This window comes from Doryrhamphus excisus, chromosome 3, assembly GCF_030265055.1.
Source record: "Doryrhamphus excisus isolate RoL2022-K1 chromosome 3, RoL_Dexc_1.0, whole genome shotgun sequence".
Taxonomy (NCBI): Eukaryota; Metazoa; Chordata; class Actinopteri; order Syngnathiformes; family Syngnathidae; genus Doryrhamphus; species Doryrhamphus excisus.
In genome coordinates this window covers 11,986,802-12,001,616 of record NC_080468.1, presented here as the reverse complement: position 1 = coordinate 12,001,616, position 14,815 = coordinate 11,986,802, and the positions used below count along the sequence as shown (strand labels likewise).

Sequence of the window (14,815 nt, the reverse complement as noted above, 5' to 3'; positions counted from 1 at the left end):
ATATCTGTCCTTGTCTTACCTTGGGGATCAACATCCTTTGCTAGTTTAAGGGCGTCAGAGTTGGCAAGGTCGGTATTGGCTGGAGTGACGGCCAGGATCAGGCAGCTCTCTCTGACGATGAACTGCATGATCATGTCTCGGATTTGCTGCTCGATGTCAACAGGCTGGTCTCCGACCGGCACCTTGGTGATCCCCGGCAAGTCGATGAGAGTCAGGTTCAGCACTGTGGCGGTAGAAGAACATAATGATGATAATTAAAAAATAAAATTAAAAATGAAAAAAAAACAATAATTATGATAATAATAATAATATGAGAATAACATGAACCCATTTGAAATAAAGATACAAACAATGTACGCAAGTCGCGGGTGTTCATACTTTTACCAAAGAAATATACAAACGTGCCAAATAAATAATAAAGTTTTCCCATAATGCATTTAATCCAATGCTACAATGATGCTGAAATGACGTCAGCCTCTCTCTGGGCTCTGGGCTACCAGTGTTTGCCACACTTAGATGTTTCAGAACAAGTCAAATTTAGACGAGTGGGCCAAAATTCCTCCACAGAGACTCATTGCAAGTTATCACAAAGGCTTGATTGCAGTTGTTGCTTCTAAGGGTGGCCCAACCAGTTATTATCTTCAGGGGGTACTCACTCTTTCACTCATTCAAAAACTGCATTTTGTGTTGAGTTGTGTTGTCACTGACTAATATTTAAATGTGTTTGACGATCTGAAACATTTAAGTGTGACAAACATGCAAAACAATAAGAAATCAGGAAGGGGGCAAACAATTTTCACAATCCTTCCTTTCATTTATCTTGGCCAAAACAAAATTTAAAAATAAAATTTAAAAAAAAACAAAAAACAAAAAAAAACTTAAACTGTATTATGGAAAGCAGGAAGTGAACAAATGTAACAGTTACTGATTGTAAAAGTACCAGATGGAGGGGTAGGATTTAATAAGCTTTGCTTCTTCCTACTCCTTTTGGACATGTGGAACTGTGAACTGATTATGTGATGCATTCAATTGTAATCTGATGCATGTTCAAATGAAATAAAACCATTACCATTACCATTATCTTTGTGTTTGCAGTGAAAATGACCATATTTTGGTCATAGAAGAAATAAAGAATCATATGCCCAATTATAGCAGATTTTGCAGCAGAGTAAGATTTAAAGCAAGAAATCCATTTAGAAATGATGTGCAAAATGAGTAATGAATAACAATCAATAACAATTAGTGTTTTATTCATGCTGGGCTGTATGAATCAGCTTGAAATGCTGCACCAATTACATCATCTTCCTAAGTGCCCTTCGTTTTTAAGTATTCTATCTTCTATCACCATCTTTGCATTCATTGGCTGCAAAATAGTATCTTTAAAAAGAGGAGCTTGACTCACAAGCTTCAGTGTCATTTTACTGCTAGCAGGAAAAAAGGAAAGAAGTCTGGTTTCTCACCGTTTGGGGAATAAACACGTAGGTTGATGGGGACAGGTGATATGCCTTTGTTGGCACCAGTCACACGGTCCGTCTCGGCTTCGATCTCCTGGCGAACCTCATCGAAATCTGTGAACTTCTTCCCTTTGCAGTGGAGGAATTCAGCCCATTCTGCAAAGATGTAAAAGTGGAGAGGATGCAGTAGAGAGTGGGAGCAGGAAATGCAAACAGTGCCATTTGGGGGATGCGTTTGTGTTTTTTGTGTGTGCGCCAGCAGCGTGCGTGGGTGTGTAAATGTGCGGTCACCCACCTGCACTGGCGCTGATAAGCTGCAGAACCAGGGGCCTGCGGGTGACAATACCAGATCCACGGGGCAGAAAATCCCTGAGGGAAAACAATAAGGATTCATCACATTAAAACAATGGTAATCCAATGGTAACCAATGTAGCAATGTTTCTCAAAAACGTGGTGGAGAATAGTCATCTCTCTTGGTGACCTGACCTGATGAACACGATGAGGGTGCTTGTTTCAAAATGATGGCTAAAGTCAGGGGTGTCCAAACTTTTTCCACTCAGGGCCACATAGTGAAAAATGAAAGGTTGTAATTATTTATTTATTATTTATTTATTATGTATTCATTCATTCATTCATTCATTCATTCATTCATTCATTCATTTATTTATTTATTTATTTATTTATTTATTTATTTATTTATTTATTTATTATTTATTATTTATTATTTATTATTTATTATTTATTATTTATTTATTATTTCCCGTAATATCTTTACTTTATTCTCTTAAAATACCGCTGTTTTTTTCACGTGTATGCTGTCGTTTTTTCCCCCCAGACATTTAGATTTTGTTGTAAATTTTCTTCTTCATCAGAATATTTTGATACTTTTTCCGCACCCTAATTTTTCAATGATTACAACATTTTTTTGCTTTCTCATAATATTAAGACTACGACAAAATATATTATTATTATTACAAATATATATTTTTAATATTTCAACTCTGTGTTACAAAATTACATTATTTTTCTTCATAATATTATGTTTATTCTCATAAAATTGAGACTATTTTCTTGTTAGCATGTGCCTTTTTTCTCTTAGCAATTTGACTTTATTCCTTGATTTGTTTCTTATAATATTACGTCTTTTTTGTAGAATATTTCAACTCTTTACTACTAATAATTTTTGTCGTAATATTTTGACTTTATTCTTGTTGATGTGATGATGACTTTTCTTGTTTGATTCCAACTTTTTTCTCTTACTATTTCTACTTTAGGCTGCATGGCGGACAAGTGGTTAGCGCACAGAGCTCACAGCAAGGAGACCCAAGTTCAATTCCACCCTCGGCCATCTCTGTGTGAAGCTTGCATGTTCTCCCCGTGCATGCGTGGGTTTTCTCCGGGTACTCCGTTTTCCTTCCACATTCCAAAAACATGCTAGGTTAATTGGCGACTCCAAATTGTCCATAGGTATGAATGTGAGTGTGAATGGTTTGTCTATTTGGGTTCAGGTGTGGAGGAGACATACTTCAGCTTCCTCAGCAAGACACTTGATACCTTGGATATCTGGGCTCTTATTATGTTAGAAAACTGGCATGTGGCCCAGTTTCCCTGGGCGACAAAAACTTCTCTGTCTTTTTGCACATTGTGAGCGGAACTGGCCAGTGTCGCAAGTGGGAGGAGTTAGAAAAAAAAAACCTTTCCAATACATTCGGTGTCTTTGGTGTCAAGTCTGCACAGATGGACTGTTACTCAGCTTCATGACAATTCTACAGGAACAAGACAAAAGTCCATCTGGAACTGCACACTTGCATGTCATATCAGCCTGTATCTAATGAAATACAGCAGCTGCAACATTTCATTGATTAATCAATGATTAATCAATTATCCATATAATTGATTTAAAAATGTAACTATCCTCCAAATTTGACCTCTAAAATGTGAATATTTTTTTTTATTTTGCTAGTCCTAGACCTATATTTTTGGGAATAACTACTGAACTAATATTAATGTCATTCATTGATTAATTTTCTACTGCTTTTCCTCACAAGGGTCGCAGGGGGTGCTGGAGCCTATCCCAGCTGTCTTCAGGCAAGAGGTGGGGTACACCCTGGACTGGTGGCCAGCCAATCACAGGGCACATATAGACAAACAACCATTCACACTCACATTCATACCTATGGACAATTTGGAGTCGCCAATTAACCTAGCATGTTTTCATGGGGAGAACATGCAAACTCCACACAGAGATGGCCGAGGGTGGAATTGAACCCTGGTCTCCTAGCTGTGAGGTCTGCACGCTAACCACACGACCGCCGTGCCGCCTATTGATGTCATTATGAATCCAATTTATAATGGTGTTTTTCCATGGTCAAGGGATCTATAGATAAAATACATGTAGGACTAATATTTATAGTGTAAATCACCATAACTGTAGCATTTGGCGGAGGTCTGTTCTCTCTTGAGTGCTTTTCTAGTTAACATTGTTACGCCAAAGAACCACTTTACTGACCGTGGGACACCTCATCACACCACACCACACCAGCTAGCGACTAGACGGCTAGTCACTAACTTCACCACACACTCGCTCAAATCGCATCAGCGCCATGCTCACAACGTGTCAGGCCGCGACCTAACGGTAACGTTACATATCAGAGTGGCTGTATTTTTTTGAATATGGTAAAAATGTATGCTACGTATTGTTTTGTGAAATCAATAAACCCGGGGAGGAAGTTGTGGTAATGCTTAAAATCACCAAAACGTGGCAAATCCTGTGGTTACAGCATTCATTCATTCATTCATTTTCTACCGCTTATCCTCACGAGGGTTGCGGGGGTGCTGGAGCCTATCCCAGCTGTCTTCGGGTACACCCTGGACTAGTCGCCAGCCAATCACAGGGCACATATAGACAAACAACCATACACACTCACATTCATACCTATGGACAATTTGGAGTCGCCAATTAACCTAGCATGTTTTTGGAATGTGGGAGGAAACCGGAGTACCCGGAGAAAACCCACGCATGCACGGGGAGAACTCCACACAGAGATGGCCGAGGGTGGAATTGAACCCTTGTCTCCTAGCTGTGAGGTCTGCGTGCTAACCACTCGACCGCTGTGCAGCCTGGTTACAGCATGTACATAAAATATTTTTGGAGGTGTTTTAATAGTGGGCTGGTGATTCCCATTATGTGCATTCTTGGCTGTGTCTTCTTTTATCTGTTTATATATCTTTAGAACACACAGAAAAGACCGACTTATGTTAAAAAAAATAAAATTGAAGTGCAATTTTCTGTAATGTATAAAATGTATCAATGTGTATGTGTGCCACAAGACATCTGACATGATTTTTTTAAAAGGATGCTCTCCTGCAATGATGACAGAAAAGTGCCTGGCTGTATGGATGCAGATTGGGGTGACGTCCCCAAAGTGCTGTTGTAACCTAAATACGCTATCCATGCACACGATTGGGCCAAGTGTATGTGTGTTAAAAACTACACAAGTCAAATCAGGAGGTCTCTGCTCATGATAATGTGACAAGAAATGCTTTGAACCCTTTGCACTAAGAGATTGGCCCCATAGGCTTCTTATGCCGTGCTCATGGTTAAGGGATTATCCTATTTGCGGTGGTCAATATTACCTGCCCACAAAGTTCTCCAGCACGGAGCTTTTTCCTGCACTCTGGCCGCCGACCACTGCGATCTGCGGCAGGTCCAGGTTGCATGCTTGTCCTATGGAGCTGAATGCATCCTGCAGCTTGTTGACCAGCGGGATCAGCTCCTCCATGCCACGGTTTCCCATGGTGCCTTTGGAAGGAGGGATCAGGGATTGGAGCGAGAAAGAGAGAGAGAGAGAGAATGGCAGGCAGAGGGAGACTGAAAAAGAGCGAGAAAGAGAGAGAGAGAGAAGAGGAGGGGATGTGGTGCTGCTATATTAGTCCAGGATACCGCGGTGCTTGTTGATGTAGTGAAGTCATCTAGACGCGCATAGCCCCAAGCCAAGAGAGGGCCGGACTGGCAGTGGAAGGGACTGCAAGAGAGAGAGAGAGAGAGAGAGAGAGAGAGAGAAAGAGAGGTGTAGAAAAGAGAGATATGAACAGACAGGGACAGACAATTGCGCAGTTGCTTCCCACCACCATCACCTCCCCCCTCTCTCCTACACACACACACATGAAACAGGAGGCCTGTCGATTCAAGGGCATTTGGTGGATGCATCTCACCATCTTTACACCAATCATATGCATGCATTCAAAGCAAACCATAAACCCAGCATAATATGCAAAAAATATATCCCATGCAATCAATAAGTGTCCTCCTACCCCGCCTCAGGACCTCCTCGGTGATGCGCGGTGGTCCTGGTCGCTGTCCAGTGCTGAAAGGACGCTCGGATCAGGCAAAGACACGATTACACAAGCAGCGCCACCTGCTTACGGGCGGCACAACAATGCGTAGATGTGCACCTCCTGCGCATTAATGCCGCTTCTGAGTGTGCGTCGTCAACGCTCGGACCGGATGTCAGTCAACGGGCTCTCATTCCGAGCACAAATTCACCGTTGACAGATGAATCATTTTACCCTTCTCTCTCTCTCTCGTTGCTTGACTCGCACAGTGTCGCCTCTCTCTGCAGCATATCGACGCCGCGCTCAGCCAATCAGAAACGCGCTAAAGGGAGCGGAGGAGCACTGAGGCGCCTCGTGATTGGGTGCGCGGGTGCAGGTTAGGTCTTACCTGAGCCCGCCCCCTGTTTACATCCGCGCTACGTTGGCTTGTGAGTCATGCGGCACGGCTGCGCATCACCGCGACACTGGGCATATACCAGGAGATACGGACGTCTCCTTGGATCAACCTTTCCTGGTTTGATACTTACTTTATAACGACATTGTTTGAGAGTTGGTTCCGTTGATCCACTCGGTTTTTCAACCTGGTTTGTAAAAGGTAGCGAAAACTTATCGATTTAAACTGGCATTTCCATTGCTGTCATGAAAAAGCAGGGACATGTAGTGAGCTGGGATAACACTAGGGGGCAGTGGAGACTAAAACAATTGTGGTGCATGCATCTTAATACAACCAATCAAGAATTAGAAAATAAAAATAGCAAGTAGGGTTGTCCAAACCAAATACTGAAAAAAGAAAGGATGCAAGGGTCACTTTGTTATTTTGTATATGCTGAGAAGTTGCAATGAAATTCAGTATTTGCTATTTTTCTCCCCACTATAGTCAGATTTCATAATATTATTATATGGAGATTGTAGAATATTATATTTCAGTATCCAAAGTAAAGGAAAACAAAACCGGAATACATATATAGAATCAGCAACCAAAGTTTTACATAAAAAGGTCACTTATGATAAAAAAAGAAGTTTTAAAGTAGAGCTACATGCAAAAATGAATGGGACTGAGTTGTTGAAAGTAAGCAATTTACAACAAACAAGCATTAGTGTGAAATAGGTAGTTCATCAACTGATCAAAAGTTTAAGACCACAGCCTTTAAAAGAATATGGATTTTTGGATTCCTTTCGGTGAGAAATTGTGTGACAAAAAATTTAAGTGGTAGAGCCAAAAGAATGTCACAAATTCAGGTTGTGCAGGGTCTTATTGGTTGGTGTTACCTGGCCATTATTGCTGCATGGGGCGCTGAATCACCAAATCTAAGGATCAAAATGTTTTTTAATTAAATTATTATTATTTTTTTTTTTAAACACTAGCATGTAAGCCAGTCAGGAGATCGGAAAGACCTGGGTTTTCTCCGGGGATTCCGGTTTCCTCCCACATTCCAAAAACATTGGAAATGACTCCAAATTGTCCATAGGTGTGAATGTGAGTGTGAATGGTTGTTTGTCTATATGTGCCCTGTGATTGGCTGGCGACCAGTCCAGGGTGTACATCACCTCTCGCACGAAGACAGCTGGGATCGGCTCCAGCACCCCCCTGTGACCCTCGTGAGGATAAGCGGTAGAAAATGAATGAATAAATGAAATTGTCCATCGGTATGAATGTGAGTGTGAATGGTTGTTTGTCTATATGTGCCCTGCGATTGGCTGATAAACAGCCTATTTCACTTTGTGAAAATGCAAATTGTAAATCCTTGCTCATTTTCAACTGTTCTTAATATCTGAATCAAGTGGAAGCCAGACTTTTTAAACACATCTAACATACTGAAAAAGGGGACCTAAGGCAGAGCCCTGGGGCATACCAGAAAAAACATGTTTGTGTTAAATGAACACATACAGGCAAAGAACAGAACCGGGAGTTCAAGGGCACACTGAGTCCGGATGCAGAATCACTGCCATCTAAGGTCTAAAGTCTTGAACTTCCAGCCTTAAAGCACAGTCCTTCCAAACAGATCAAATTACAGTTGTTGAAATTGTACTACAATTTTGTTTTAACTATTGATTATCAATAATTTTTTCATTAGAACTTTCTGGATAGCTAAATTCTTCAGACCAAGATTCTGAACAGCCATATCCAATGACATCTGCATCAGTCCAACACGTCCCGACTCATCTCCTGTTTCCTGGGGTATGTGGGGTGACATCAGAGCAGGTCCCCAGGTCAACGTTAGAGGTTTAAAAATATAAATGAACGGTCCTGACTGCGTCACACGCTTGGAATGAGATACTAAGTGACTCAAGAGGGCCTCCTATCTACAGTATCAACCTAGGTATCTATCTAGACCAGGGGTCTCAAACACACAGCCCGCGGGCCAAATGTTTGGCACTAGTTTGAGGCCCCCGCCTTGATATGAAAGTTTAATGTTAGTGCGGCCCGCGCAAGTTTGATATGGATGCTGTATGGTATCATGTACCTAGAAAAAATTATTACGTTTGATTAATGTTCATGTTAAAGGCTAAATAACTGTTAATAGTTATCCTCCCTATCCGTGTGGAAGTGGTAAGTTTTTGGCTATTTAAGTTTAAAGGAAATAACTTGAAGGCTACGGTTTAGGTCGCTAGCTCTCTAGTTTGCGAGTTAGCATGTGTCTCAAGACCCTGCAGTTGCGCAATATGTTGTAAATAAAAAAAGTATAAATGTGACTATAGTCGTGTTTTGTCATGTCTACAGGGCTCTAATAATGCTTTGTTCATTTTAATCTGAAAAAAATAATTTGTCTACCCACCAACTATATGTGGTTTCTTAAGTTTTTATTATTTGCCGTTTTATTGTTATTATTATATTTATTTATTTATTACTGATTGATTGATTTTCTTTATTCTTGATTTGTTTATTTATTTTTCATCTTATTTTGTGTAGAAAAATAAAAAGTAAGATATTTGAGAACAGTGGAATGTTTTATCAGAGCTTTTTTTGTAGAAAATCGAAACCAAAGCAAAGTTTATTCATTTTTCTGTTTTTAATAAATGCGGTTGTTTTTTTTTTTGGAAAACCTGATGCAGCCCAGTCTCGCCCAGACCCTAGCTCCAGTGGCCCCCAAGTAAATTGAGTTTGAGACCCCTGATCTAGACGTAGAATGGTATGGTTAGCTAATGGCCAACTTCCTGTTTCATTCTACGAACTCAGAATGATCAAGGTCATTAAAACTATAAAGCTACTGCCGGCTTATGTTTACTAGTTAGTTGACAGACGGAGAACAAATTCCGACTTCAGGTCAAAGAAGTACCCGGTGGGGGTCGTTATGAACAAGTTGGTCCCTGGGCACCTTCCCATTATTGCACAGCCCATAACCATGTGTCATTGCAGCATGTGCGTTTGCACGAGTGCTCTTGTCTTTCACCCATGTCAAAGCCAACAAATGACCTCAGGAAACTATTTTGCACATGGATAGAAAGCTTAACTCTCTGTGGAATAATCACGATGTGGGAACAGGCCTTTACTGTACATGTGTCCCACTGAAAAAGTCAAGAAAAAGCCATCAAGACAATCAAGAACTACAACAGAGACGCTGAGCCCAACTTCCATGCCCTTTCCACTCTTATTCTGGATGAATAGGAAAAAAAATCCATCTTCCCAAAGAAAATAAAGCTATTGTTTTGATATTCGAGCTGTCACATAAGCGAAAAATATTTGTGTCAAAGTGAAAGTTATGCTTAAAATGTAACTTTCAAAAAAAGCTGCTTTTCTCCTTTTTTTTTTTAATTAGGAACTGATATTTTCCTGAAACTTACATATGTTCTACTGCTGATTACTAAAGAACAGAAAAGGGTAGAAACAAGGGTTGTCTTTTGAAAAATGGCTTGTGTTGAATGAGCTAATAGAGTAATAATAAAAATGTAGAATTTATTTAATAAATTTTAATTATGCAGCATTAATTTGATACATTTTTACTGTATATTTTTTGTATTTCAAAAAATAAAATAAAGTTACTATTAAGTTAATAGTCAATAATTAATTTACTCTGTTTATTATTTACATTTTTTGTTTGTATTATTTTATTGCCTTTTTAGGTTTACATTTTTATTAAATAATTAAATATAAATATTTAATATAATAAACATTATTATTAATAATAATAATATAATTAAATATACTTTTTTAAATTAATTTAACGCCAAACTGAGGCATCATCAGTAACATTGCCATTATCTTTACCATACGTTGGGCAAAAAAGTAGCGTTTGCTGGCCGCATGTCATGCCATAATAAAAGCAGGAGTTATAGAGTTATGCAAGCCTGCCTGCAGCTCGTGTCTTGAATGTCTGCAGGGGGAACGTGATGGATAGACATCCATTCTCCTGTTTGGCAGGCAATTCTGACAACATAGCTGCTGAAAAAACCCTGCTGTTAAACTGTCGTCAATAAGGGAAAAATAGTGGCCCCCGTTATGTAACACAGAGCCTTAAACAGCCAGCTCTCAACCTACACAACACACTAACGTTTAGATGGAATTACAGTCTGTGTTGGAGCTATAGAAGAAACCTGTAAACCTGTACTTTTACACTGTGCACATACCTGGAGTGTGAGGCACTGTAACGATAGCGTGCTATAATGTCAAGGAGAAGGGCAGAGTGTGTACTGTGATGACTTTGATGTCAAAAACACCATATAGGTAACATCATGCAGTGTAAAATACATACAGTACAGTCAACAATCAGCTTTTGTATGCCCCTTTTTTCCATATGATTTTTTTTTTTTAATTTGCCTCAGTTTTCCAACATTGTCACGGTTTTTGCACTTGATATTGCACTTGTTCTTCAATATATCGTGCCCAAACAAAGCAGTTGGGGCAAGTTGGGGTTCCCAACAAAACTAGGAGGTTCCTAACAAACCTAGTTAAATATTCAGCTGTCCATTCATTCATTAATTCATTTTCTACCGCTTTTCCTCATGAGGGTCGCGGGGGCGCTGGAGCCTATCCCAGCTGTCTTTGGGCGAGAGGCGGTACACACTGGACTGGTGGCCAGCCAATCACAGGGCACATATAGACAAACAACCATTCACACTCACATTCATACCTATGGACAATTTGGAGTCGCTAATTAACCTAGCATGTTTTTGGAATGTGGAAGGAAACCGGAATACCCGGAGAAAACCCACGCATGCACGGGGAGAACATGCAAACTCCACACAGAGATGCCGGAGGGTGGAATTGAACCCTGGTCTCCTAGCTGTGAGGTCTGCGTGCTAACCACTCGACCGCCTGCATTCATTTGTCATCATTTTCGCATTGGGTGTCTGAAACAGACTCATTGGATTTACATTATTTCCTAAAGGAACATTTGCTTTGGTTAGAGTCCATTTTGGTTTGAGTCAGACCTTCAGGGCCGAATCAATGATGTTACTCAAGGAACCACTGTATTCAGCCTCGTTTTCTGCATGTAAAAATATAATTATTCTCAATAAAATTTACTTTTTTGTTAATATTTAGATGTCTGGAATGGATGAGATAGATTCACATTATTTTCTATGAGAAAAATCGCCTCGTTTTTCATATATGTCAGTTTTCATCACACGGTATGGTAATAGAATGGTTTTATTTCATTTGAACATGCATCAGATTACAATTTAATGCATCACATAATCAGTTCACAGTTCCACATGTCCAAAAGAAGTAGGAAGAAGCAAAGCTTATTAAATCCTACCCCTCCATCTGGTACTTTTACAATCAGTAACTGTTACATTTGTTCACTTCCTGCTTTCCTAATATAGTTTTTTTTTTTTTGAAATCACGTACCAAAGTATGAGGTGATATGACCATCCAATGACATAATGGGTACCATAGTAAGTGTCAATATAGTGATATGTATAGCACATCATGACTGGTTCAAGACTCTTCATCCTTGTATTTAGCAAACATCAACTGCAAAACAAACATTTAGAAACAGAGGTATCACTGTGTTGGGCTGAAAAAAGTAATAGCTCACCCATCTTAAAGCCAAACAGAAGTGGACTATTGTTGGTCCAGTGGGGGAGGCGCTGTTACAAGTGAACACTGTGTGCTTGACAACTGACTGAAAACTAATAATCCAGATTGGCACCCATTTAAAGGCTTGTTATGCAATTTTCACACCTTTAAAAGCATGTCTGGTGATGTGGCTGTTTCTAATACGATGTCTTCATCTATGCCTGGAAAAATGTAGCTAGTGTGTGTTTTTTTTCCCCGTAAATGATCAATTTTTGCCTGACTAAAAATACAGAGTAGAAAACTACTTTCTACTTTCTTTTCTACTCCAAAGTAGAAAACCCCTAAGGTTCAAGCTGTTTGAGGCTTGCAGGTCTTTGGATGTTGTTTGTGGGGTCTTTTGTGACCTCTTGGATGAGTCGTCGCTGCGCTCTTGGGGTCATTTTGGTTGGCCGGCCCCTTACTCCAGGGAAAGTTAACCATTCTTTCATGTTTTTGCCATTTGTGAATAATGGCTCTCACTGTGGTTTGCTGGAGTCCCAAAGCTTTAGAAATGGCTTTATAAACCTTTCAAGACTGATAGATCTCAATTCATCTCAGTTATGATATGTTTTACCGAGGGGGTCGGACTTTTTGTCTCCCTTAATTATAAACAGTTTAATTTTTTTGCTGTATGACATTATTTTTCTTAAATCTATTACAAGTTTATTCAAAGGGTGCTCATTTTTTCTTGTTAGAATATTTTAATATATTATATATAATATATTATATATAATATTATAATATATTTCATATTATATTATTAGTTTTTCACATAAAATCACAGCTAGGTTTTGCATTTCTGCTGGGTTTTGTTTCAACTTTTTTAACTTAAACCTTGTAAATTTTCTTCATATATTATTATGGCTTTATTCTCATAATATTATAACTTTTCCCCCAACTTAATTTCCCCAAAACCTTTATTCATCCTTTTGATGGTTTTTCATAGTATATTCAGAGTATCTTTAAAATGTCAACTTTTTATGAAGTGTTTAATTGTATTTTTGAAAAATATGCTGACGGCTCAGAAAAAAAACCCTGCTTTGGAGACCCTTTTTAAGATGTTGACAATTTGAAGCTGAAACATAAGACATAATACATTTATATTTTGAATTCACAAGAAAGAAACTTGGAAGTCAAGTAGCGTGACAAAACTGACAGTATTCCACTTTGGAAGTCCAACTGTAGACAAAATGGGCATTTTATTTTCCGTGTCTGCCGTGATTGAGTTGTCATTCCGTTTTCCTCATCTGTTCTGTTTTTCTTCAATGGTAACGTTTCCCCATTGCATAATGTTATATAATACATTATTTGTACAAAATGATGAAAGGTCAATCCTTAATGAAGCAAACATAATGCCAAGTATCTTTTTAGCAGGTTTTTGAAGTAACTGCCACCATAATATTGACGGCTTCACCTCCTCCTCCATCTGGTATCATCGTATTAACCAAAAGGGTGAAAACAATTACATCACACAGCTGTCGTCAGTGAGGATTATACCAGAAACCACAATATATTCTGTCAAGCGATGTTTTCTACTTTTCTTAGTAAAGTTGTTAAACCTCACCCAGAAAATCCTTTATAATACCGCCACTCAATTGGATGGAAATTCTGTGTCATTCAATGGGGAAGCCACATGGACATCTCAGTACTACTTCATTCAGACTGGAAGTCATCAACAGGTTTGTTGTTTTATCAATAATAGTCAACAATATATTAGAGTACATTGAGGAAACACAGGAGAGCATAATAAAAGGCTCCGGTGTCAAGTATTAGTGACTCCTCAGACATTCTACTTGCACTAATCACATCACAACTGATATTTGTGGTTATGTACATAAAGTAGTATGTATAAAAACCAGAGGTGTGGATTTGAATTCAAATTTTGATGGCGTGGACTTTGACATCAATGACTCGGGACTTGACTCGGACTTTAGTCTGATGACTAGAAAATACTTCAGATTTCCTGTGAATTTGCACAGGAAGTGGCCACAATAAAAGGCTGTTTATTTATACATATTTTACAAGAGATACAAAGAGGTGATGATGCAATTCCGCAATAGAAGAGATTATGGTTGGTTCAGTTTTAAGCCAAAACAAAAAAACCTTCAGAAGGTGGCAGAACTGAATTTTATAAGAGCTTGGCTAAATACTCTTAGCCATGCTAAAACAAATCATATTCACATTTCTTAATACAGTAGTGAAATGTGATTATAGTAATTTGTAAAACAAGACTAAGTTGGGGCTGCACGGTGAACGAGTGGTTAGTGCACAGGCCTCACAGCAAGAAGACCCGAGTTCAATTCCACCCGAGGCCATCTCTGTGTGGAGTTTGCATGTTCTCCCCGTATATGAGTGGGTTTCCTCCCACATTCCAAAAACATGCTAGGTTAATTGGCGACTCCAAATTGTCCATAGGTGTGAATGTGAGTGTGAATGGTTGTTTGTCTATTTGTGCCCTGTGATTGGCTGGCCACCAGTCCAGGGTGTACCCCACCTCTCTGAATGAATGAATTTTGTCTGAGCGACACATTCATTGTGCTGCAATGATGTCAGCCTCCCTCTCAGCTGCTCTGGTGGACAGAAGCAATATTGCAGTGCCATCTATTTACTTTCTATGCCACTCAGCTGAAATGCATTATGGAAAAACTTTAAAATGGTTGTTTGTCGAAATTGTGCCTTGTGATTGGCTGACGACGAGTCCCGAAGACAACTGGGATAGGCTCAGGCATCTCTGCCACCCTCGTGAGGATAAGCGGTAGAAAATGAATGAATGAATGAATATTTTATCAATCCCAAGTGGGAAATTAAGGCCAGTCTACCAAATTATTTTTGCTGATTATTTTTGCTATGCAAACATAAACTGCAAGCAAAAACTGTGACCGAACTAGCAACATAACTGCTGTGTGACCTCTCGCAGGGTTTCAGTGTATTTTGTCTAAATGGATATCCTGGTTAAACATATACTCAGCACATGTTTTGGGTATCTCAGCAAAGTATTACATCAGTATTCAGGTTGTGATCTGTACTT

General features: G+C 39.3%; 1 protein-coding gene across 2 annotated transcripts in view; it reads right to left on the bottom strand.

The window, feature by feature from the left end:
• The window catches only part of dnm3b (dynamin 3b), a 47,089-nt gene that overhangs the window by 24,777 nt on the left and 7,497 nt on the right, over window positions 1–14,815 (bottom strand). The window contains exons 1-5 of one of the 2 annotated variants that reach the window (XM_058066757.1): window positions 5,769–6,103; window positions 5,091–5,479; window positions 1,750–1,823; window positions 1,461–1,610; window positions 20–223 (exon numbers count right to left, since the gene is read on the bottom strand). In XM_058066757.1, coding sequence (XP_057922740.1) covers window positions 20–223; window positions 1,461–1,610; window positions 1,750–1,823; window positions 5,091–5,251 — 589 coding nt within the window. In that variant the 5' untranslated portion in view covers window positions 5,252–5,479; window positions 5,769–6,103. Of the gene's footprint in view, window positions 1–19; window positions 224–1,460; window positions 1,611–1,749; window positions 1,824–5,090; window positions 5,480–5,768; window positions 6,104–14,815 lie in introns of those variants that run through there. The other variant, XM_058066758.1, reaches the window with a different exon arrangement.